The following is a 26,379-nucleotide window of genomic DNA, read 5'->3' as shown; positions in this document are numbered from 1 at the left end:
GCTTGTCAACAACAGATGGTGTCACCCAGGACATGTTACTGTGAAGAGTCGTCTCTGCAGTCCTGACATTGAACTATTGGCAGTAGGTTTTCGTCCATATTATTTGCCAAGAGAGTTCACCAGTGTTGTTTTGGTGGCTGTTTACATTCCACCCTCAGCTGTTGCCGACACTGCATGTGATGTCATCAGTTCCATTGTTGCTCAGATACAGACACAACACCCCAATTCTTTTGTGGCAATATCTGGTGATTTTAATCATGCCTCACTCTCTGCTACACTGCCAACTTTTCAACAGTTTGTCAGCTGCTCTACCAGAGAAAACAAGACATTGGATTTGTTTTACACAAATGTCAAGGATTCATACATTTCCAAATCAAGACCTCCCCTGGGTAAATCAGATCACAACCTTGTTTTTCTCTGTTCAGCATATAAACCCCTTGTCCAGAGACTACCTGTCACAAAAAGGACTGTTAGAAAGTGGTCACATGAAGCTGAAGAAGCCTTACAGGGTTGTTTTGATGCAACCGATTGGATTTCTCTTTGTAAGCCACATGGAGAGGACATTAATGCCATGACTGAGTGTGTGACTGACTATATAAACTTCTGTGTGGACAACACCATCCCCACCAGAACAGTGAGATGCTTCCCTAATAACAAACCCTGGATCACCAGTGAGCTAAAGGAACTATTGAACAAGGAAAAAAAGAGCCTTTAGGGAGCGAGACAGGGAGTTACTGAGGAGTATACAGAAGCAGCTCAAAGTCAAGATCAGAGAGAGCAAGGAGGTGTATAGAAAGAAGCTTGAGAGTAAACTGCAGAGGAACAATATCAGAGATGTGTGGTCAGGAATGAAGAAGATCACAGGCCTCAAGCAGAGGGAGGATCGGATGGATGGAAGTCTGGACAGAGCAAATGAGCTGAACACATTCTTCAACAGGTTCAGTTCAGGAACAAGCTCACCATCCTCCCCTCCTGTTCCCAGCCAAAGAGACATCCCACCCTCCTCTGACCCACAGCTTTCCTGTAACATCTCCACCTCCACCTCAGTCATGGATTCTTCTGCTTCCACTAGTTTGTCTTCAACCCAATCAGGAGATGCTGCTGTCCCCTTTGCCTCCCCCTCCCACTTTTCTGTTTCTAGAGGTCAGGTGAAGAGGCAGTTGGAGAGACTGAACAGGAACAAGGCTGCAGGTCCAGATGGTGTCAGCCCCCGAGTCCTGAAGGCCTGTGCAGAGCAGCTCTGTGGGATTCTGCAACACCTTTTCAACCTTAGCTTGACCCAAGAGAAGGTACCACTGTTGTGGAAGACATCCTGTCTGGTTCCGGTACCAAAGAAAACTCACCGTTCAGACATCAATGACTACAGACCTGTTGCCCTGACATCCCACATCATGAAGGTCCTGGAGAGACTCCTGTTGACCCACCTGTGTAAGCAAACCAGCACATATCAGGACCCCCTGCAGTTTGCTTATCGCCATGGAGTTGGAGTTGAAGACGCTATCATACACCTGCTTCAACAAACCCACTGTCATCTGGACAAAGCAGGCAGCACTGTGAGGATCATGTTCTTTGATTTCTCCAGTGCATTTAACACAATCCAGCCTGATCTGCTTCGTCTGAAACTCCAGAAGACTCAGGTGGAGGCCTCAACAATCACCTGGATTAATGACTACCTGACAAACAGACCACAGTTTGTCAGACTGAAGAATTGTGTGTCTAACCAGGTGATCAGCAGCACAGGAGCACCACAGGGGACTGTACTCTCACCATTCCTTTTCACTCTGTACACTTCAGACTTCCAGTACAAGTCAGACTCCTGTCATCTACAGAAATATTCAGATGACTCTGCAGTTGTCGGGTGTATCAGAGATGGACAAGAAGCTGAGTACAGAGAGCTGGTGGACCGCTTTGTGGCATGGTGTGGGAACAATCATCTCATCTTGAATGTTAACAAAACAAAGGAGATGATTGTAGATTTCAGGAGAAACAGGGTCAGATCAAACCCTGTTTCCATCATGGGAGAAGAAGTGGAGGTGGTTGAGGAATATAAATACCTTGGTGTTCATGTGGACAACAGACTGGACTGGAGACACAACAGTGAAGTCATCTACAAGAAAGGACAGAGCAGACTGTACTTCTTGAGGAAGCTAAGGTCCTTCAAGGTTTGCAACAAGATGTTGCAGATATTCTACAAGTCTGTTGTTGAGAGCGTCATTTCCTCTTGCGTCATCTGTTGGGGCAGCAGCATCAGAACCAGGGACCTAAAAAGACTCAACAACCTGATAAGGAAGGCTGGTTCTGTTCTGGGGACGACTGTGGAACCTCTGGAGACAATAATGCAAAGAAGGATTTTGCATAAAATCAAGAGAATTATGGACAACCATGAACATCCTCTCCATGAGACTGTTATCGGAAAACAGAGTCTCTTCAGTCAAAGGCTTCTTCAGTTTGGATGCAAAACGGACCGCTACAGGAAATCTTTCCTGCCCACAGCCATCAGCATCTATAATAACTCCTTGATTTAATTGAGCTACATCAACATTTAATTTCCCTCTGGGATAAATAAAGTATTTTTGAATTGAATTTGAATTGAATTGAGTCCCGCACCGAGCGGCCCTTTGCTGCATGTCTTCCCCCTCTCTCTGCCCCCTGCTTCCTGTCTCTCTCCAACTGTCCTCTCATTAAAGGCATAAAAAGCCCCAAAAAAATACTTAAAAAAAAAAAAAAAGTGAACGTTTAGCAAAAGGCTACTTTGTTCCCTGAATGGGTGCTCCAAAAATCCTTATTAATGAAACTATATATTGTTTATATATTGTGTTATTGGGCTGGGGGGGTTAGCTGGTTTATAAAGCATCTTGATCAATGGGTGCTTATACTCTGAATGTGGTAGAGTGCAGTCCATTTATGACACATTTACAGTCATTGTTTGTAAAATTATACTATTATATATTTCCACCTTATGAAATCAACCACATTGGTTATTTTAGCTCCTAACGGAGTGTTTTGTCGCTGATTTAGTTGTTCTTGGTGGGTCTCTGTTTGTTTGCATGTGGATCCCAGATTGTGCTTTTCACCATTCAAGGAAAGTAATGCGAGAAAATAACCACAGACAGACACAGGAGAGTTTGTGGCCCCTGAGACTGTTTATTCTTCATATTTGTTTGTACATATGTGTTAGTAGATATTAGGTATTTAATACTAACGACACCAAATCTCTTTCTTTGTTACGGTTATAGTAATGAGAGATGCTTATTGATGCTCTGAGTGTATGTGTATTTATGTTTGTGTTAAAGCAGCAGGGTTGCACACACATGGGTATTGGAGCCCAGTGTGGAGGGGAAACTGTTATTTCCTGAGCCTAGGGGATAGGAAGGAAGGAAACTATCTGCAGCTACAATACACAGACACTCACGCTGTAGTACTCCTGCTCCTTCAAAGTGTAAGTCTAGGAATAGACTGGCACATGAACACACCCACCTTGCAGGCCTGAACTATTTTTAATTTCACATCTTAAGCATTCCCCATAGATTATGGGATGACTGACCACCATGAGTAACATCTTCGCTGCTCAAAATATTTCTTACGTAGGTGGCCTACGTATGGTTCACGCATTGGGATATGGCAAATGTCTCTTAGAATTTCCTTCCCCTATTGCAGGGTTACAGACAGACCCTGCAGTTCTCTGGCCCTCCCCTGTAAACAGGATGCTCACGTGGGATTCCCACCCATCTTGCTGTTTCCTCCACAGCACATTCCCATGGCCAGAGGGAAAAGTGTGTCTCTATCCGGCCATCCCACATCCATGTCAGAGGGCTGTAAGCGCCAACATCCGTACAGGAGCTGCTCACTCCTATCACAGAACCAGCCCGCTCAAGCGGTCTGTATTGTTCTCCTTGGGAAAAAAGATATCCTGACTTTTTTTTCTTTGGCCATCAACAAATTTTTTTTGGATCGGGGCCATTAGATGGATACACATACGGAGACGGTTAATTGCTGTCACGGTGACGGTGTGTGAATGTGGACGTAAGGAGAAGAGGAGTCGGGGTATATGTCTTTGTGCATATGCTTGTGTGGGAGAAAGCACGCTCCGATAAAAGGCCTAAAAATAGTAAAAATGTGCCCATGTGACATATTGAGGCTAAAAGCTTGTGAATAATTTCTCTAATGCAACACATACTCTCTTCCTCAGCTAAATCAAATGCGCTCCTGCTGGTAACCTCTGCCAGCCTGCAAGTTGGAGGGGAACTGGGGAGCCAGTCTGTTCTGTTACCGCGTTTGGGATCTGTCTGTTTGCGAGATATCACATGGATTTGGTTGGCGTTTGGTGGACATCTATCTCTTGGCATGAAAATGACTCGATGGGATTTTGCATATTTTATAGATGGCAGTTCATGTGCCCAAACCACAAAAAAACAAAGCATCAAACGCTAGCCTCATTTTTCAAGTTAAACTTTTAGTCATGGTGTTGATGTCACATGACTCGGTGTTATCAGGGTTGTATCTTTTAGTCTGGTTAATATTTCATTTAACATTTTAAAAATGCACTTCATCATCTGATCTTCCTCATCTTTTGCTTCTTCATGTTTCCTCTTATAGTTCCTACTATAACTCCCTTATCTACACCCCTTATTTGGACCTGAAAAACGTATATCTCAGTATCGCTTGGTGCAAATAGCTGAGGTCGTTTTTAGAAAATGAACTTTTCATTAATACGATTTTTATTTATGATTGAGTAGTAGTTATGTTGATTTATCAGTAGTTCAATTATACACTTTTTTTTTAAGCCTGCACCTCGACCACTGTGTTCACATCATAATAACACAAATGCCCAGTCATTTAATAGCTTTTCCTCAAGAGGGAATGGTGGTAATAAAGTCCCTTTAAAAAGAGAGATAAAATCCCACAGTTTCATTTGCTTCCTGCACACTCCACTTGTTTCTGAAGTGCAATTAAAGGACTGCTGAGATCAACAGTCGAAGGGAGGAGACCGGGGATTTTATGAAGGCAATATAGTTGGAAAAGCACAAATAAATCTTTCCTTTTATGTAGATATTTTGTGGAATTTCCTAATAATCCAATAGCAAATTCAATTTCCACTTCATCTTGATGCATTCATTTGTAAGTGCAGCATAAGAGAAATGAGATGGTACGGATTCCTTTCATAGTCAGACAGCTCGTACATATTCATTCATATTTACCTCTAGATTATGATTGTCGGCGCTCAACTTCTGCATTGAAGGTAGGGCTGAGTGCCAGAATACAGACACAGAATATGACAGGAAGGTGGGCCTTTTTGCTCTTTAGGTAACACTGCCATGTAGAGTATATTAAGATGTTTCAGCTTTTTATACATTCCAAATTGCTGGACCCATTTTACGTTAGAGTTGCCAGAACAAGCAACAAGTGTTTAGCTCATTTTACGCATGGATGTTTCTTTTGCATCACCCTTATCTCCAAGTATATCGAGGGTAAAGTCTGAATTTTTCTCTTTCATGTGGCGTCAATACTAGTGTTTGATTGCAGTATTACGTAATGCATGCCATACATGTGGCCAACAGAGGAGAAAGAACGAGAAAACATACCCATGTCCAACTCCAAGCGAGAACATATGGTCTATGGCTGGTTAAGAAGACGTAACTCTGAATTCCAGAAGGGACAAATAGTCTATACATTATCCAGTAGGAGAAATAGGAAGAAAGCACAAATAAAGAAAATGAACATAAAAATAAATTAAGATAATTCAAAAGATACTTAAAAGAAGTAATGTTTGCATGAAGTCAGGTCAGTATCAGCTCTATTAGTGTTCAACATATTTGTTACCTGTGTTTTCAGCCAGTCACAAGTTTTTAAAATTATTTTATGAAGCTTTTGCAGCTTAATGCATAGAAAATTATGGCAGTTAATATCACATAATGCATTCACTATTCGTAACAGCCAATATAAGAGTGATCTTTCTCACAGACCCAATGACGATTCAGCATATTAAAATGGATTTTTTTTTTTTTTAAAAAGAAACCAGCGACAGACCTCATGCTGTGTTACATATAAGGTATGTACTAATAAGACTAGACAGACAAACATTTACTGATTTGGTATCCATCCATCCATCCATTATCTTCCGCTGGTCCGGGGATCGGGTCGCGGGGGCAGCAGCTTGAGCAAAGAGACCCAGACGTCCCTGTCCCCGGCCACTTCCTCCAGCTCTTCTGGGGGGACCCCGAGGCGTTCCCAGGCCAGCCGAGAGACATAGTCTCTCCAACGTGTCCTGGGTCTTCCCCGGGGTCTCCTCCCAGTGGGACGAGCCCGGAACACCTCACCGGGGAGGCGTCCAGGAGGCATTCTCACCAGATGCCCGAGCCACCTCATCTGACTCCTCTCGATGCATAGGAGCAGCGGTTCTACTCCGAGCCCCTCCCGGATGACCGAGCTTCTCACCCTATCTCTAAGGGAGAGCCCAGACACCCTGCGGAGGAAACTCATTTCGGCCGCTTGTATTCGCGATCTCGTTCTTTCGGTCACTACCCACAGCTCGTGACCATAGGTGAGGGTAGGAACATAGATTGACCGGTAAATCGAGAGCTTCGCCTTCTGGCTCAGCTCCTTCTTCACCACGACGGGCCGGTGCAGAGCCCGCATCACTGCAGACGCCGCACCAGTCCGTCTGTCAATCTCCTGTTCCATTCGTCCCTCACTCGTGAACAAGACCCCGAGATACTTGAACTCCTCCACTTGGGGAAGGATCTCATTCCCGACCCGGAGAGAGCATTCCACCCTTTTCCGGCCGGATTTGGTATATTGGGTTTAATCGACTTTAAGTGTTCTTAGAAACTCACATGTTCTGAATATCTTTCAAATGGAATGTGACTACATTACAGTACATGACCTCATGTTTAACCCTACATCTGTGCAAATAGGACCACTTCTGGTAAGAAAGTGATGGCTGAAGGCAGTATGCAGTACACTACTGTGCTGCATTAGCCTTACAGTCAGCATGTGAAAGACCTGAATTATTTAAAGCTACGAGAGCGCGTGCAAGTTCACACTTGCTTACTCTACTGACTCTTTCATTACCAACCCCCACCTCCTAACTCCCTGCTTCACTCTGTGTGTACAGTGAAGTGAAATATATGTGAAGCAGACGGCACGAGAGCGATGTGCCAGTTTGCAGCAAACTGCGGGACGAAAGACGTCGCCCTTTGGCCATTTGTCACTTGGAGGGAAAAACTTCATAAACCACGGCGAGAATTCGGTGGGCGATGAGAAAACAATGAGGTTAAGCACAAAATATGAAAGCTGTCGATAGAATAGAGAAATTGAAAGCCAGGCAGCCGGACAGATGGAGACAAAAAAAAGACATAGAGTAGAGAAAAACAGTGCGTGCCAGCCCAGTGAGATTTTTACGGGGGTGGAGGTGGACAGAAAGCAGGTGGATGTTTAGACAGAACGATAACACAGCCTGGCTGACAGAATGCCTGATAAGCAGCCTGACTGTCAGGTTTGGCAGGGTGGCTGTGAGGTGAGAGAACCAGGTAATGAGGAAAGACAGACAGGTGGGTAAGATGGAATAAAGAAAGCTCAGAAACATTCAGAGCATAGTTTAGAAGCGTTGCACCTGGTATTGAATTTGAGAGTCTATTAATTCAGGCTGCCCTGCACTGAATGCAAATCTGTTTCAATCTGCAAATGTAGGACATGTAAGGCTGGTTTTTGTGCCGAATGTAGATCTTCTGACAATAAAACAATGTTAATAGTTTGGTGGTGAGAGTCCTGCTGTAAAGCGCTGCCCTTTGGCATGCTTGGGTTTGGCTTTATATGTTTTAGGTGGAATTGAATTGCTGGCTTAACTGCTGTAACAGTCTCCTGTTATTTAGATAATTTTTTTTTTTCCCCAGTGATAGTATTTTAAATAAAAGAATTCCTGATCTTTTCTCAAACTCTGTTGAGGCAATGTTTACAACAGCCTGAAATCCTATCAATGCTAGTCGACTGACTTAGCCTCTGGGGGCAACAGACTGGGCTTCTGCTACAGGCAGTTGATATGCAAATAATAGATAGCAGATATCCGAGCCAAGACTTACTGTAACAGTTCATTGTTTAAATGACGATACGTCTAAAAACTTCATATTTGTCGTTGGATAATAAGCCACAGTTTTGGGATGTGCTACACCCTTTAACTCTCCCCTTGAACAGTTTATACGCAGGCAAACAAAGTAGGCTCAGACGGGATATTTCAGTACTAGCAGTACAAAATAACCACACAGGAGAGTTTGTGATCCCACAGATGGTCTATTCCTGATATTTGTATGCAGATTTGTGTTAATAGATATTAGATCTTTGACACTAACTTAACAAAATGTCCTCCTTTCTTACAGGCAAGCCCCAAAGTATTGAGAACTCAGAGCGGGTGCAGCTGTCAGGGACCTACAACGTTCGGAAAGGGAAGCTCCAGCTACCGGTCAACCGCTGGACGAGGCGGCAGGTCATCCTGTGTGGCACCTGTCTCATCGTCTCCTCTGTCAAAGAAAGCCAGACGGGAAAGATGCACATCCTGCCACTCATTGGAGGAAAAGTATGTCAAAGTCATACAATCGCAGAAGCATTACAGGATCGGAAAATTTGTTTCCTCCTCATCCTGGTCTTTTATGGGAATATTACATGATTTATGTTTTCGATCATAAAACCAGATGTCATATCATGGGAGAATGACCTTATAAAGTCATTCTTATTACCCTCCATAATTGTCTCCCAATGCAGTGGTGACATGTCACCTCAAACAACAGCTTGTCCTTTAGTTTGAAGTCCAGTAATGCTGCATGCTTTGCTCAGTTTAGCTTAAGCTAAGGTCAAAGAGAAATAGTCCTTGCCAGTCTTACAAAGAAAATGTTTTTGTTCAGCTGGGATGTTTTGTTAAATTCTAATCTGGAGTCATGACACACTTAAGTGATTAGTTTAATGGAGCCCTGTAAAATCAAAGTAGCCTTATATCACTCTGTTATTTTGACCTTAATTTGTTTATTGCTATGTGTGTGTGTGGGTGTGCGTGCGTGCATGCGTGTGTGCGTGCGTGTGCATGCGTGCGTGTGCATGCGTGCGTGTGTGTGGGTGTGTGTGTGTGCGTGTGTGTACATATTTGTGAGAAAAAAAAAGCTCTTGTGAAAAGCATTATCTGGTTGTATGCCCGATACAAAGGACAGTCCATACCCCCACCACACCCAGTTTCTAAACATTTCACACACAACACGTGACTCTGCATGTGTTGGTAAGGGGTGAGTTTGTGTGTATGCGGGCTAGTGTTCTATTTAAACTAGTCAACCATTCATTCACAGAGAAAACATGCTAAAGCCTGAGCCTGAGTGTCTAAAAAGCCCTGTCTCGTGTCAGACACGTTCATTATATGTTCATGTGTGCCTTTCAGATTTTTTTTCTGGATGACCAAATTTGACCTTCCAGGCCCGAACTTTCTTATTTGCTTCAAAAGAAGAACTAATGAATAAGAACTCATTTCTTAAGACATCATGTGTCAGCTTTTTCCTCCCTCCCTCTTTGACATTTTTTTCCCAATTCTATAGGCATAAAGGGGGTGTTATTTATACTCTGTGTGGGGTCAGATGTGTCAGTATTCCAGTCTGTCACTCTTGTGTTTGTCTGGCTGCAGGTGGAGGAGGTGAAGAAGCACAATCATTGTTTGGCCTTCAGCTCAGCAGGGCCTCAGAGTCAAACCTACTACGTCAGCTTTGACAGCTTCACGGAGCACCTGCGGTGGCATAGACACGCTGCCAAGGTATTGTGTGAGTGGGAGAGTTGGAGAAAGAAAAGTAGAACAAAAACATGTGCTTCCCAGTCACTACTAGAGTCTCAGTTGCATTCTAAATCAGTACATGCTCAACTGTGCTTCACCCAGTGCAGTCCCACTGTTATATGACCAAGTGGGCAGAAAACTGCACTTACTGTCATTACTGTCCCTTTGGAATTCACAGTTAAATTACCAACTGATTACCACAACTGAAGACAAGCACATTTTGACTGCACTAACCGCAGTGTTTTCATGTCTTTATTAAACACTTTGTGTAATGACTCACAGTGCAAAGAGGAAAAGTTTATGAACTTCTGTTAACAACCTATGCCAAAGGTTACTTGGAGTCACGGGTTTAAATGAGGGCACGAGATTGGAAGTGTGGATTTTAGAGGTGTCAGTCTCTTTAAATAAAGGCTCAAGAAGTCTACTCCTCTCAATAAGGTGTGGTTGGCACGAGTTGTGCTTTTATGAAAACAACTTTGAAGAGCTCAAGGCTTGAAAAGGCTACAAAGGTATTTCTTCTTATCCAAGTGCTCATTAATACAAAAGTAAGACCAACTCTTTACAAATGGGAGGCTTGTTGTCCTGCAGAGATCTCAGCAAGTGCACAGCATGCAAATCTGAAATAGATGAAAAAGTGTATATGTGCCCACGTATATGTATCCGCTTAATGCTAAGAAAAACACGAGCATTTTTGGTCATTTTCCCTGAAATAGTGAAACAAAAATGTAATTTAAAAAAAAGAAGAACTGTGTTTGGAAGGAAAAAAAATACTGCACCTCAACATCAAAATGTCATCCAACCTGCAAAGCACGGTGGAGGTAGCACGATGGTGTGGCCTGTTGTGCTATCTCACTGGATCAGCGGCTATGATGAGCCTTGCAATCATTGAGGGAAGAATGAATTTTATCATTAGGTTTTAGGGCAGCAGTCTATCACCTGGAAGTAAGGAGAGGTCCAGGGATGCAACAACACATGCAAACAACATGTAAATCAACAAGAGAATGGTTGGGAAATTTTTCTTTAAAAAGTAAATAAAAAGCACTCATTGCTTTGAAAAGGCCTCAGCTCAATGGAAATTGTGTACCGTGACTTGAAAGGGACAGAGGGAGGTATCAAACACACATCTGTTTGTGTACTATGAGTTTAGTTAGATTGCGTTTGTCTGTGATTAGAACTTTGATGAAGATAAGAACACTTCTTTAGATATCCTTGTAATTCTAAAGGGCTATTCTTGCAACTGTGTATCTCCACTGTCCAATCCATCATTTATAACCAAAGCTAGATGCATTCACACACACAAATACCACTCGTCTCTCCCTCCTGTCTCCCATTTGAACTCAAGTAGGCCACAGCCAGAAAACCTCTTTTTCTAAATATTAACAGGGACGTGCATGTCACCGGCACCCAGAGGGCCACTCAGAATAGAAGCCTGGATAGAGGCAGCACGTGCTCCAGTGATGACTGCTGAGCCTCAAGCTAACTCCACTATAAAAGACATGAGTTTACTCAGTGTACACTTCCTTTCTCTTAAGATGAAGATGACCTTTACACTTTAGATTCAGTTCAGATTGCTGCTTATGTTTCTGTGAATATGACCATCAAATGACCAACGCAGCCTTACTACTCTGCACATCTGCATTTGAATAGATGAAATGCACGTTAGGTCAATAACTTCTTGGGCTTTCCTTCGACTCATTCTGACTCAATAATCCTAAGAAGATTGCCACTGAGTGACATTTGACCCCTTAGTATCAGACTACAAACACAAAGTAAAACCAGTACCTCGTGTGGTCAATGTAAACTTGTTTAATTCTATTTTCCTGCTTCTCCCTGTCATTCTCTCGTCCCTTATCATCTCTACCTCCATCTAGATGGTGTCCCAGAGAATCAACTCGGTAGATCTGTCCTGCTGCAGTCTGGAGAATCTTCCTCCTAACCTCTTCTATAGCCACGACCTCACCCACCTCAACCTCAAACACAACTTCCTGCCTGCAGACCAGCGCCTTCAGCAGTTACAGAGGTAGGATGTTATCATAAACCTACAGGAGACGAACCCGAGGCTAAATTTCAGTGCTGGGGTTTCTTAGATATGAATGGATTGAGGATTCTGGTGAATAGTCCTGAGATACTGAGGCCACTTTCATCACAATGTTGGCATGTTTGAGCTTTTATACTACCAGGTCCTCCTCCTACCAGCTAAATCCAGCTTGAACTGGTAACCAGCTTGACCAGCATGAGCTAGGTTTTTGATAGCTGGTAGCTAGTTCTTTAAGTAGCATTCCCGTTCTGCTGATAATCGGAGTTGGGTTTTCAATATTTTAAAATTGTTTATTTGTTTTGTATTATACATTGTTATGGAGGTGATGAGGCAGGAAGAAATGATGAGAAAAAAATATGTGGCATTTCAGGTCAATGAAACATTTCAGTGTAGTTCGGAATAAACTGTTTTGGGCAAGATGAAACTTGAGGCAAAGAATGTTTAGAAGAACTTAACATAACTTACCCATGACGGGAACTGGGATGGGCTATTTCACAATAAGATGAGACAATACGCTGTCACAGCAAGGCTGCAGTGGAAACAGCAGGTCACGGTTGGCTGGATTGGACAGATTTAGTTTTCACCTGCAGTTTGCAAGCAATCGACCTGAGCAGTCTAGGACTTGAGCCATTGGCACACATGGACCAAAGAAGCTAGCCAGGACTGTACCAGGCTAGGCCAAAAGAGCCCAGAGGGATAGATGCGTCTGCAGGGAAGCTTTTAATGTGCCCGGGCTCCCTTACTCTTTTTCTCTGTGGGCACCATCTGCTGCATGCTTATCATGGTCCCAGATTAAATACTACGGGCAAGATACAGTATACTGTGTGTGTGATTGTGTGTGTGCGCATTCATACATATGCTGATACACTTGCACGCCACTCACAGCATGTCTTTTATGAGGATTATTGGTAGAAGAATTGTACAATTTACAGTGTGTGAATCTGACGGCTGAGTAAGTGTTAGTTGTGTGTGTAGAATGGAGTCGCTTGCATGTAAGCAACTAAAATTGTGGCTGCAGGCTACTGATTTGGGGTCAGTGCATACAGAGTCTTGATGCAGTATGACATTAGTTTTTGTTTTTTGTTTTTTTCTCTTCGTTTGAAGATGTCTGCCCAACATGAATCTGTGTCTGTTTGGCTGTGCATGAGTAATGCACATGCATCTTTTTTTTTTTGGTCCTCCTCGTGAATGAGGTCAGGATGTTATGATTCTCTGCCACACTAATTTAATTTTGACTCGTCTTTATTTTTTTAATCCCCAGGATAATGACTAGTGTTGAACAGAATATGACATTAGGGCAGGGGTGGCCAACCCGCGACTCTTTGTCTGGTTTCATGTGGCTCTTACGTTCATATCAACATTTGTGTTTGTGGGTTTCTTTTAATGTGCGTGTTCGCTTTGTTTGAGTTCAATACAGCAGCGGTCTCCAACCTTTTTTTGCCTCATGGACTGGTTTAATGTCAGCCAATATTTTCACAGTATGGCGGATAAATACTACAAAATAAAACAATACGACCAACACAGACATTGTGGTATTTAGTAAATATAATAATAAACTTGAATCCACTGTGTACTTGTATGTAACTTTATTAGCAGCGTCCTCCTGACATAACGACTCTCTGCCTCCTAACGCTCTCTGATCGCTATGGTAACACTTAAAAATGCCTTCAAAATGCAGCTTTCTTTTTCTTGGTGGTCACAGCCTCTTCTTCTGTCTCCTCACTGGGAAGAAGCTTTCCAAACACGCCTGTTTTTGACTCATTTTGCTCGGTTCGTGGGTTTAATATCAGCGTTGATGCATCACGTGACCGAGACGAGAGCGAGTCAAGAACAGACGGATGGAACGGAGAAAATTCGGTCATTTTTCTAAATAATGTGGCTCTTTGTGGTCACACAGTAAAAAATGCCGCTCTTAGTCTCTGACCGGTTGGCCACCCCTGCATTAGGGGAATAACTAGTTTTTTAAATCTGAGTGAGCTATGCACAGCTCCCCTGCTGGTCAAGGGAGATAACATCCATTCAGCTTTGCCAAACCAAAGTAGGCTCATCTGCGTTTGACCCAGCATGACAGAAAATGAGGTCAGTAATGAGAAAGAGATGAATAGTTTAGCTGAAAATAGAGGGTTTTTTGACAGAGACATGCAGCAGAGTGTCTTGAGTACTCGCTTTCCCCTGAGAGGCTTGTGTCAAAAGAGATGCAGTCAAGAACAATACTACTTTGTGTGCAGCCTCTGTGGATGTGGGTGTATGTGTTTTAGTGTGGACTGTTGTGTGAGAATCTGTTTTTGTTTCCATATAAACATTGGCTTTCTCTGTCATCTAACATAGGGTCATAGTGCTTTGTATTTTTCATAGAGCACTGGAACGTATGAACCTTCAGCATGCCTCACCCCTTCTCTCTTTGTTCTCGCTGGCCAAATACTAACTGGTGGGTGATTCGACAATCATCTATGCATGATCAGTCGTCTGGGATACTAGCTCTTTCCTCTGGCATGGGACTGCCTTCCCAGCATGCATCTCTGTCTGAGACAGAGGTTAGCACTCACTGAGGGGAATAGCTAGAGCTCTATGCGTTTAATTGAACCTTTGGCCTGCGTATTTACATATGGATGATAGTTTGGAGAGTTATGAAAAGCACAAAGGTCATAGAAGTGGGGTTAGATGGGAGGGGAGAGGAAGGAAAGATAGTGGAGTGGCAGAAACAGTATTCAGGGTACAAGGGGTTGTTTAAGGCTGAGATAAATATACACAAAATGATTCTGGTTCAATTGAGTTGCAGCAGAACAAAGTATTGAAATTATTTCTATATTAAGTTTCAGCAGACATAGAACAACAAATATAACAATGGAGAGTCAATCTCTGTGCACATAATAGATACTCTTCACTCTTCCTTTACCTATGTAGCTGTTAAATGCCCCACCGTACTCACCAGCTAGATAACTTTGTCTATCTGTGTTTTGTGGTTGGCAACCTACGCCTGTTCCTTTTACCCGAGAAAGGTTTTCACTTCGGTTTGCTCTGTGCTTTTTCTGCATTCATCTTTCCCTTTGTTCCAACTAGTCCCCCAGCCTCTCTGTTAGGGAGAAGAAGCATGTAGATTGACAAGTACGGAGCAATGAACTGGATCATTTTTAAGATGACTCTGAGACGGAACAAAATGTGCTGAATTTGAACGGCTGTGAAAACTCTCCAGCACCACTGTAATTCTTATAGGTCACGACTATGAGTTGCTTACGACCGATCCTTTGTCAAAAATGATTAGCACTGCTTGAACCGCACAAGAAATGGAGTGAGGTGGAGAGAGAATAACAGGGGGAGCCAGAATGACAGAGCATGACACAGACGGGGGGATATGTGAGGAAGGGGTAGAAGCATTACACAGCACTTTGCAGAGGTTGACTTATTAGCGGAATGACATTTTCTCACATACTCTCTCCCACTGCAGGCGGGAGTCACCCTCAGCTGGAATTACTCCCCTAATCAATAGGCTCAACGTGTTGTTTGCCATTATCTCCATCATCGTGATCTACTGTGTGAATGTGTGCGTAACCCATGTGTGGACACGGTGTGAAAAATCACGTGCCAGCATTAGCAGCTGCTCCAGTGGGCAGTTCTGGTGTGCTGCCCTCTCTCTGAAAGGTGAGAGCGGGATACGTATGAGTGTAGATGGATGAATAAAGACAGATAGCCATTTCCCCTGGTTGTCTTTGTGTATTCTTGGTTCCTGAGCGTGCAACTCCTGTGAAGGTCAACAGTATGCCATGGGAGGTCACGCTGAATGCCGCTGGTCTCTGGTGTTTAAATGAACAACACAGACGACCATTCTGTGCTTGTTTGCTCAACAGTCAAATGTGAAGGTTGCGCCTTAATAAGTCAGCTGTGTCTGTGGCTGTGCTGGATCTAATTGTGTGTTTTTACTTAAATAAATACATGAAAGCTACATTTTGATTAACAGTCCATGAATATATTCATGATTATGTTATGCTCTTTTGCAATTTTAATTTTTACAAGGTATGACTGTGCTCTCCAATCGCCACTTCATCTTCTCTTCTCCTCTTCTCCTCTTCTCATCTCCAGGTTTTCCCGTCTGCGGAGCCTCAACCTGTCCAACAACCATCTCGGTCAGTTCCCTCAGGCCATCTGTGACATCCCCACCCTGACAGAGGTCAACCTCAGCTGTAACTACCTGGCCTCTGTCCCCGCCTCTGTGAGCACCATGACCAAGTAAGCAACAAAAATAACTAACTGATCACACAGACGTTATTGGAACCATTACCAACTTTATGCCTGTGTCAGGAAGCCAGAGAACTGTTGTAACGCAAGATCAAAATTTTTAGGAAGGCCAGAGCCATGATTAAAACGAAAGCATCAGCACATGCGGTTTTCCTTTTGTTTGTTATATTACTATTTCTTTTTGGTATTTACCCTCCTCTCTGTGCTATTTGCTGCTTGAGATGTAGGTACTTACCCAACAATTTTACATACCTTTAGCGTGAGTGTTTGCTTTGATTGAGTTTCAGGGCTGGGAAACTGGATAGCATTTTTAAAGAACCATCTTCCAGTTGCAGTTCACATAGCTAGATGTGGGAGTTGCCGTGCGATAACAACGCACTTTGCTTGTGCCAGTATTTGAGCAAAGAATGTATAACTTGCGCAGATCATCTTGTGGTGCTTGCAGGTGACTTTTTGAGTCCCTGAGTGCTTCTTGCTTTTTTATTTTCTTATCTATGCTAAAATAATTTTTTTTATTTACTGTATTCTTTGAGGAATTCTAAATGTTTCCCTCACTTTGTCATTGAGCTGATCAGCTGTTTTGTTGAGACTTGCAGTTTTTCTTATTATTTTTGAGGTGCACCCCAGCTTTTATCTGCGAGCTGCTTACATTTCTCTTGATGTCTTTTTAATTGACCAGTAAATTGCCTATTTCAACTGACCTGTCTCACTTGGGTCTTCTTGCAGCTAAATTCTAATAAGCTTCCTTTCGATAACAGTGTTGCCACTCCATCAAAAAATTTGAGATTTTCTCAGCTTTTATTTGATTTGATTTTTTTTAACAATGAAATCATTGAGATAAAAAAAAAAAAAAATCTTCTCTCCAACAGCTCCCTGTCCAACACAGTTGCAGCACAGTTTACAATTAAGGAATCACAAAAAATGTTGCAGTTTTGCACCCACATTTTGGAGAAGATGCAACACAGCTGATTTTGTCGGCTGTCTTTTTTCCTCTCTCATGGGAAAGCTCACAGGCCTTTTAGATTTTGGTAGGGTTCCAGTATCATTCCCCTTTGTATGCTAAAAACAGTGCAGTTACCCTGAAGAAGGGATGGGAAACATATTCACATCTAAAGTCTTTATTAGGTCAAGTGAAGTCTTAAGCTTCTCCACAACTACATATCTTATTTGGTCCTTTTTACTTTTTACATTAATTAAGGGAATTGTGTAGTAACTGGGTCAGTACAGACATTTTGGATAGTGCATGTCCTTCAAACTCAGACCTCATTCGAAACCAAACATACTGGTATGCAGGGTTTAAACTGGGCAAGATGAGAAGATAATCTGCGGGAATGATCTGGTATGCCTGTAAATTCCTGAAGTGGCCAGCAGGGTATTTATGCTGTTAGTGCCATCTGCTGGACACAAAGTGTACTCATTATGGATGCAGAAAATGTTACAGTATTAAGTTGGTACAACATGACATATCCTGTGAGAATAAACAGAATTTGTAGTTAACAAAGACAATTGTTCCTCTCTCAGTTTGCAGACGTTCCTGTTGGATGGAAACAGTTTAAGTGACCTGCCCCCTGAGCTGGGTTCCCTGCAGAGGCTGAGCTACCTCGGTCTTTCCTTCAACCAGTTCAACCACGTGCCCCAGGTGCTGGAGCGGTTGGCCTCCATGGAGAAGTTGTGCATGGCTGGCAACCATCTGGAAACACTCACCCTGCAGAATTTCAGACTGCTTCATGTCAAACACATTGATCTAAGGTACAGTCATGCAGGCAGATTACTATAGATTGTATTTAAAAAATGTTGGGTTTGAATGGATTTTAAGCATCACTTTGAGAGAATTCAGACCGATACATGCATCACTGTAAGTACCCAGGCATGCCTGTCCCAAGCACTGTGCTTAGAAACACACTTTATTCCAATAATTATCGAAAGAATAACTCTGGGAGGAAGCCGTCACATGACCAGGCAGCTAAACAGCACGGTATCAAGAAATCATTTGCCTGCAGTGGCCCCATCAGATGTCTGGGAAAGTACAGAGCTAGAGTGACTTGCATTATTTTAAAGTTAATACTTAACTTCCTCTGACTTATTTTTCAGCTTTCTCATTTGTCTTTACTAATCTTCAGTAAAAAAAGTTGTGACGGTTGTGTTTTTAAAAAAAATCAACAACAAATCGAAAGGATATTCGAGGTTGTTGTATTCCTCTTGATAATGTAGTTTTCGTTTCCTGTCCATTTTCAAGCTGCTCATTGAAGTAAAAGGAATTATACAGAATTATATATTTTAGTCTAATGTCTACTGCTTGAAAATGTTAAAATATCAATCTCAGATTATCAGATGATGACTTACACTGCAACAAATACATTTCAGTCAAAACCAGTGACTTGTCCCTGCTTTATCCATAATTGTTGTAAATAGAGCATCAGAGCACTCGACATTACTCCACAATATAGCAGCAATCACCCAAGGCATGTTCTGTACCTTACAAGAGAGGTCACAGCCTAATCCAATTGAAGATGAACCTTTGCCTCCTCCCTGCCTCCTCTATCAGGTTGAATAAGATCTCTGTCATGGTGCCAGATGAGCCTGACCTGCTAAGGCACGTGACCCAGCTGGATGTGAGGGATAATAGGCTGACGGATCTGGACGCCACAGTCTTTCCCCGGCTGGAGGTGCTTCACTGCGAAAGGAACCACATCACCAGTCTCAAAGTCAAGGGTTGCTTGCTCAAAGGCATCTACGCCTGCAACAACGGTGGGTCTGGCACACAGGAACAATCATGTGTGGTTAATAAAAAAGAGACCCTCTTTCCTTTTCCACTGCCCCCTTACTTGATTCTAACTGAAATCACCGACGTGAACCTCTCTCCTCTGAACCTGTAACTCACGGCGGATGTGTCCTTACAGATTCCACTCTCGTACTCATCTATTCACAAGCTTCCATTTCTCCCATCAGCGCAGACATCTAATTGTCTCTCTCCATCATTTTTCTCCAACTTGTCATCACCATCCTCCCCCTCCCAAACGCTCCCCTCCATTTTCCATTTACCTGCTTTCATATAAGACCGTCCTTGCTGTAGGTTAATGTGTTTGGATTTCTCCTTGCAGAGTTACGACAGCTGGATGTCAGCACCGTGCCCTCCAATCTCAGTTACATGGACATCTCAAGGTGAGAAATATTCACAAAGTACTTGTGTTTTAAGAAAAAAAAGTTGAACACTAATTGCCGGTACAGTACTGTTGAAATGTAAGCCTGCTCAGTCACCCTCTCTGCCCTACAAGAGCAGTAATTGTTTGGTGTAAATGATGCTTTAAAGATCATGTGACTGAAAGGGGAAATGGAGTGCATCGGGGGAAGGATCCAAGTGTGGTGAAATATCAACTTGGAAAGCTGTCATTGACTGACCATGTCACTTTTTACTTTGACACAAACTTGAAGTGAGAGATGGGTTTCTGTGCTTAGACCTATTTGTAGTCATCGATTTTTTTTTTTTTTTTTTTTTTTTTTGGAAGCTAAATTTATATTAAAAGGTTACACTTAAGCAAGTGGCCTTAAGAGAGTGTCACGCTGAAGATAATCGTCAGGAAATATAAGATACTATTTCCCTTTGAAGACTTCACTTATCTGGATCTGAAATATTATATAAAATAGAAAAAAGCCTCTTTTCAAACAAAAGTGACATTGAATATATAGTATTACCTTGCATTGTTTTATATTCCATTTTCTATACAACATTTTGCCAACTGAACATAATTCATCATCATCACCCCTTTCTTTTCCTGCAGGAACCATATGGAGTCCTTGCCAGACTGGCTGTGTGAGGCAAATAAACTAGAAGTTCTGGATGTGAGCCACAACGTCATCACTGAGCTCCCGGCGAGGTAAGCCTCCCTGTAAATGTAGAACAAATCTGCATTATTCTCCCTGCCCTTCGACAGGCTCCTCATCTATCCCCTATAGAGTCTCATAAATCACCCAGATAGCCTGTAACCTCCACAGCCTTCGTCCATTCGCTTCCTCTTTATATATACTATTTTAGAAGGTCAGCTCAGATGCACCTCTTCCTCTTCTCCATGTGTCGCATCGACTCTGTCAACCTCGCTCCCTCTGCTTCTCTCCTTTTCTCCTCTTTCTGTCTCTCTACCTTTGGTCCCCTCATCGTCTAGAGATTTATTTTTTTATCCAATAAGTGTCAGAATGATGAATTTCAGCTGCAGGTGCTACTAGAGGCACTCCAACTCTTTTTTTTTTTTTTTCCCTCTGTCCACATCTACAACCCCATCTTGCTTCGGCACTATCCTTATTTTCTTATTAGCCCTCTTCTTTCTGTCTGTCTGTCTGTCCATCTATTTGTTAATCTTCACTATCCGGATAGCTCGCTATCTAAGTTTTTCATGTTGTTTACCCCTCGTGTTCTGTTGCTAATACATCCATATTGACATATTCTTTGTGCTGCAGGTTGTTGTGCAGCAACAGTCTGAGGAAGCTGAGTGCTGGACATAACCAGTTACAGAAGCTGCCGGAAAGAGTGGAGCGCCCTCTGCTGGAGGTTTTAGACGTTCAGCACAATCAACTGGTGGAGCTTCCCTGCAACCTGTTCCTCAAATCTGACAGGTAGCATTAATCATCAACTGGAAGTGTGGAAGAGATTTTCTATTCTTTTTTTTTTTTCTTCTCTCATGATAATTTGCACCCAGCATCTGACTAGAAGATTCATTGAATGGAAACTGCAGATTAACATTAAGATGAATGGCAGAAATTATGAATTGTCCATTTAATCAAGGACAGGATAACCAAGGGCGAGGACGGCAGGCAAATTAAAAAAAAACTACCAAGCTGTGAAGGGTTGGGATGTTTTACTGGTGCGAATATAAAAGTTTGAATTTATGCATGTGCCTGTAATTGAAATGACTCCAGAGCTAGATTTCTAGATTTTTCATGTTCGACTCTAGAGGAGGATAAATAAGCGTGCGTACTTTTACTTCCAGCTTACGGTGCGTAAATGTATCAGCCAATAAGTTGGAGCACCTTCCACCGTCCAGTTTGTCAGAGGACAGCCACAGCATCCTGCAGGAGCTCTACCTGACGAATAACTGGCTGACGGACAAGTGTGTACCCATGCTTACAGGCCATACCCATTTAAGAGTTTTGCACATGGCCTTCAACCACCTTCAGACCTTTCCAGCAAGGTAAAGAACTCTTTCTTAATATTTACAGGGTTGAAACGAGGCTTACAAAAACAGCAGGTGTCATTCAATTAACCAGATCATTGTTCCGAACTTTAACTCTCCCATTGCTTTTCACGTCCTTCAGTAAAATGGCCAAGTTGGAGGAGCTGGAGGAGGTGGACCTGAGCGGAAACATGCTGAAGACCATCCCCACCACCATTATGAACTGCCGTCGAATGCACACCCTCATTGCTCATTCCAACGCCATTGAGGTCTTTCCTGAGGTCATGCAGCTGATGGAGATGAAAGTAAGCCGGCAGCAGCAACACACTTCTACAAACTCTTCGGGTTACGTTGTTCTGCATATGCATTTTCTGACATCTTCTCTTCTCTTCTCTTCTCTTCTCTGTCGGCAGTGTGTGGATCTGAGCTGTAACGAGCTGAGTGAGATTACTCTACCAGAGAATCTGCCTCCAAAGCTTCAGGAGCTGGACCTCACTGGAAACCCTCGTCTCAACCTGGACCACAAGACCCTTGAGCAGCTTAAGTATGTCATTGTTTTCCTGCAGGCGTTTTTGTCTTTATAAAGCTATACACATGTTAGTGTGACTACAACTTTCAGTCTCTTGTATTTCCAGCTGTATTTTTCATGTTCATATTTGATTTAGCTTTCACCTTCAGCATTTTTTAAGTATATGTTTAATTCCATGTTTCCATGTCCATTCTGTCTTCTCTACGTAGCCACTATGGAATATTCTCAGTGATTAATGAGTCTTCGTGGCTCAACACAAGACAGCCATTTTGATCCGTTTCATCTTATCATGTGTTCCAGTAATATTCGCTGCTTCCGTATTGATCCGCCTCCAACCTTCTCGTCGACTGAGGCATCTGGTGGGCCTGCTGTGTGGAGTCATGGTTACACAGAGGCCTCAGGCGTCAAGAACAAGTAAGTTCAGCTCGGTCAGCAATGAACCAACAACCACCATCAGACACGTTCTCTGAAGCCTCACTAATCCAAACAGATTTACAATGTTATTTGACAAAAAAAACAAAACACATGACTCTCATAAAGAAAATTCTGAGAACAGGGCTTGTCTAAAAACATAAACAATTTAGATCCAAGTATCTCTGTTTGGGCAAATCTAAAACCACAAAAAACAAAAAAGGTTTGAGAAAATATTGTGTCCATCCTTTTGTCACAAATGCAGGTGATTCTCAATGAACAAATCTGCAATGTTGACAAAGGTTCTGCCTGCAGTCAAAGCGGTCGTAGATAACGTTGTTATTTCTCTGCCTTGTTTGTGGATCAACTCAATCGAAATGTCTTCTTTTCAGACTCTGTGTTGCAGCTCTTTCAGTAAACAGTTTCTGTGGGAGTCGGGAAGCTCTGTACGGTGTGTTTGACGGAGACAGGAATGTGGAAGTGCCCTATCTTCTGCAGTGCACAATGAATGATGTGCTTGCTGAAGAACTGCACAAGACAAAAAGCGAAGAGGACTACATGACCAACACTTTCCTCGTCATGCAAAGGTACGCCGTAGGGTTGGCCGGCGTTTTTTATTCTTTTTATTCTTATTTCGTCTGTTGTTAGCTGGGTTTCTGTTCAGTGGCTTTGCAGAATTTGACTACATCTTCAGAAAATCTGCAAAGTACAATTACTTATGTGCAGGTCCATCCATTACTTTTAGTGATTATTAGGGTAAGTTTGTCCAGACAAGAATACAGAGGTGACTAAAAAGTACCCTACAAACCTAAATAAAATTAAACGACATTCCAACCATTTGTTTTCTTTACCAGCTTAATCCAACTCCCAGCTACCATTGGGCGAGACTTTAGTTTTTTTTTCCATTTTTATGTTGTCACCCAATGTCACGTGCACAAATAAAAAATGTGATTAGGAACAGAAACATGACTTTCTCTTACTTGCAAAACAGCTCTCATTTATAGCCCCTGTGTCACAAATTTCGGATCTATAAGTAAAACTGAAATTTGATTATCTAAATTCCCTTTGGCTGTACCTTCTCTCTTCTTCTGCTTAAGGAAACTTGGAACTGCGGGACAGAAACTCGGTGGCTCTGCGGCTCTGTGTCACATTCGCCATGACCCCACCGACCCCGCTGGGTGCTTCACCCTCACAGCTGCTAACGTGGGGAAGTGCCAGGCCATCCTGTGCCGCGATGGGAAGCCGTTGTCCCTGTCACTGCTGCACAATGTGGGGCTTGAGGACGAATACCGCAGGGTCAGGCAGCATAGGGCTATCATCACTGAGGTAGAGATTCTTGAACAAACCCAAGTACACTGAAGATATTATAAAGTTCATTATTTCAATGGTAATGGTGGATGTGCGCTACATGAGTTTATTGACCGATGTATTGATTTGTTTGCTCTTTTCCATAGGACAACAAAGTGAATGGAGTGACTGATTCTACACGAATTATGGGCTATTCCTTTCTTTACCCTTCCGTCATCCCCTGTCCTTATGTGCAGACAGTTACTCTCACCCCTCAGGATGAGTTCTTCATTCTGGGTAGCCGTGGCCTGTGGGATGCCGTGTCTCCCACCGAGGCTGTGGAGGCTGTTCGGAACGTTCCTGATGGCCTCGCCGCTGCTAAAAAGCTGTGCACGCTAGCGCAGGGCTATGGCTGCACTGACAGCCTGAGTGCTGTTGTTGTCCAGCTCAGTGTGAGCGAAGACTGCTGCTCCTGCTGCTGTTCTGAGCCCGCCCAGCCTCCTCCTAGCCCCGGCTTGGGCCCCTATCCTCCATCATCCTCTGCCATTAAGGAGCGTCCATCAGACGGCTCACTCCCCGTACCGCCTTCTTCCTGCAGTGAAATCAGCAGTGAGATCAGCACCAGTGAGATGAGCAGTGAGGTGGGCTCCACAGCCTCGTCTGATGAGCCTCCACAGAGCTCCCTAGTGGTACTGCAGGAGCAGCCTCATCACCATCACCTCCACCTGCACCATCAGTCTCAATTGCTGTCTTTACAGCATCAGCAGGCCCACACAGCCAGCCAGCCCTGCCAGTATCTGCTCCCTGGTTCAGAGCTGCCATCTGCCCGCAGCTGCTGTGCCCTCCATCCTGCCTGCTTAGCAGGCTCCTTTCAGAGGCAGCTGTCTAGCGCCACATTCTCCAGCGCTTTGTCCGACAACGGGCTGGACAGCGAGGACGAAGAGCCTATTGCTGGTGTTTTCTCTAACGGGAGCCGTGTAGAGGTGGAAGCAGATATCCACTGCCTCAAAGCAGAGCTGTCCCTATCCTCATCACCCCAAACATTGATACCAACATCCTCTACCCAGGAACGCACCCTTCTTACTCTCCCTCCCCCACCTCCACCTCCATGCACCCCAGAGCCTCTAGAGGAAGGAGCTGACATGAACCAGGGGGAGGTTGAGAATGGGCTCGAGAGGGACGAGTCGTGGCAAGGTGTCGGAGCAGGAGCAGGGGAAGTAGGAAAGTTGTTAGGGAAGAGGAGGGTTAACGGGTCGGTAGCACGCCAAGAAAAGAGTCATAACCTTATTGAGGTGGCAGCTGACGCTCCCTCAAAGAAGTCTGGAGGTTACTTCACCGCTCCAGCCCAGCCTGACCCAGATGACCAGTTCATCATCCCCCCTGAGCTGGAGGAGGAGGTGAAGGAAATCATGAAGCAGCATCAGCAGAAACAGCAGAAGCCGTCTGGGACGGATCAACCCACAGACTACTATGACACACCTCTCTGAGCAACAGCACCATCAACTACAGCCTCATCTCCTGAATGGCAAACTAACAGCTCTGTTATTGCCATATATGTACACAAACTAATGGATTTTCTCTAAAGGTTGTAAAATGTACATGAAAAGATTACTCCCATGCTCTACACAGCCTAGTCTTGGGAGAAACATGCACTTCAACCTGCTCCACTCATTGAATAAATTAAGCAAACGATCCCTTTAATGATACCCAACCCTCACGAATGGTCTTTGGACACAGATCCCAGTGTCCATAGTAGTGCCCTTCTTACAAACTGTGGCGCATTATTTTTACAGTAGAGAACCAGCTGAATATGTAATCGACCCTAGTCTATTTGCGATAGCATTAGCTTCCCACAACACTTGTTAATATGGATAGCAGTTCCATGGTTTCTTTGTTTTGTAAGAACTTACCATATCTTTTAATGTGAAAGCAGTGAAGTTGCTGACAGAACTTTTTGAAAACAGACACATAATCTTTTTATTATTTGTGAGCAATGTCGAATGGTACACCATTAATACCACACCTAACTATTGTAGATAGGGCACTTAAATACTGTATTTCTTCAGTAAATCATGGCTCTTGGCCTGTAAAATGACATAGAACATTTTTTGTAGAAATTTGCAATACTAACTCCTAGGAGTTGCATACTCTTTATGGTGACTCAGTCACTTTTTACTAATCTTCTCTGAGAGAAACGGTGATTTTTTTTTTTTTTTTTTTTTTTTTTTTTTTTTTTCCAATGATTGTAAATAAGATTAATGTTGTATACTGATGCTTTTAAAGGAACTGGATACCTGTATGTCGGTGCAGGTTTTAGTGGTGGGGAAGAAGTATTGTTTGCTGTTATGGAGGTGTCGCCCACCCCTTTTTCTTACAGTGTAGACCCACAAATACAACATGCACACACAAAAATGTAAATGCGCAATTACAGAACAGAAACCAACATTCCGTACTATAAAGCTACACTAAGTTGCTATGGTTGCTCCACTTTGTTTAATTGTGATGTCCTGTAGTCATCACTGTATCTATTGAACACTAATGGATCTCTGCATGCACACACAGACACAAGCACACAACATAACATGCACACAGAGACATATACACGGACACTCAAAGATTACATTAGTCCCACCTCCCTCCTACAACTGTTATCACCGGCATGACTGTGTCAAGTTCAGTAATACAAACAATTATATCCACATGGAAAAGAGACAACACAAATGTTCCTGTCTTTGGTATAATAAATTTTAAATTTGTGAATATAAGTGGCGCTGTCTGAGATTCATTTCAGTCGATTAACAGAAAGAATTGGAATTAAACATCTTTATTTAAAGATTTGTAGAAAACATAATTGACACAATATTTCCATCGCTCCCATGTTTTTACATTAATTGACCAGCAGGTGGCAGTCTAATCA

General features: G+C 43.0%; 1 protein-coding gene across 1 annotated transcript in view; it reads left to right on the top strand.

Moving 5' to 3' along the window:
• Positions 1–26,227, top strand: part of phlpp1 (PH domain and leucine rich repeat protein phosphatase 1) — a 47,355-nt gene extending 21,128 nt beyond the window's left edge. The window contains exons 2-17 of the mRNA XM_075483301.1: positions 8,373–8,569; positions 9,656–9,781; positions 11,671–11,819; positions 15,915–16,061; positions 17,592–17,819; positions 18,616–18,818; positions 19,172–19,232; positions 19,850–19,945; positions 20,523–20,678; positions 21,053–21,253; positions 21,378–21,540; positions 21,649–21,779; positions 22,065–22,178; positions 22,568–22,762; positions 23,273–23,501; positions 23,630–26,227. Of these exons, the coding sequence (XP_075339416.1) occupies positions 8,373–8,569; positions 9,656–9,781; positions 11,671–11,819; positions 15,915–16,061; positions 17,592–17,819; positions 18,616–18,818; positions 19,172–19,232; positions 19,850–19,945; positions 20,523–20,678; positions 21,053–21,253; positions 21,378–21,540; positions 21,649–21,779; positions 22,065–22,178; positions 22,568–22,762; positions 23,273–23,501; positions 23,630–24,949 (3,716 nt within the window). The 3' untranslated portion in view covers positions 24,950–26,227. The remainder of the gene's footprint in view (positions 1–8,372; positions 8,570–9,655; positions 9,782–11,670; positions 11,820–15,914; positions 16,062–17,591; positions 17,820–18,615; positions 18,819–19,171; positions 19,233–19,849; positions 19,946–20,522; positions 20,679–21,052; positions 21,254–21,377; positions 21,541–21,648; positions 21,780–22,064; positions 22,179–22,567; positions 22,763–23,272; positions 23,502–23,629) is intronic.
• Positions 26,228–26,379: the final 152 nt, after the last annotated feature.

This window comes from Odontesthes bonariensis, chromosome 14 (assembly GCF_027942865.1).
Source record: "Odontesthes bonariensis isolate fOdoBon6 chromosome 14, fOdoBon6.hap1, whole genome shotgun sequence".
In the NCBI taxonomy this organism is placed as follows: Eukaryota; Metazoa; Chordata; class Actinopteri; order Atheriniformes; family Atherinopsidae; genus Odontesthes; species Odontesthes bonariensis.
Note: the sequence above shows the minus strand (reverse complement) of the source record. Positions and strands in the feature narration are given on the sequence as shown.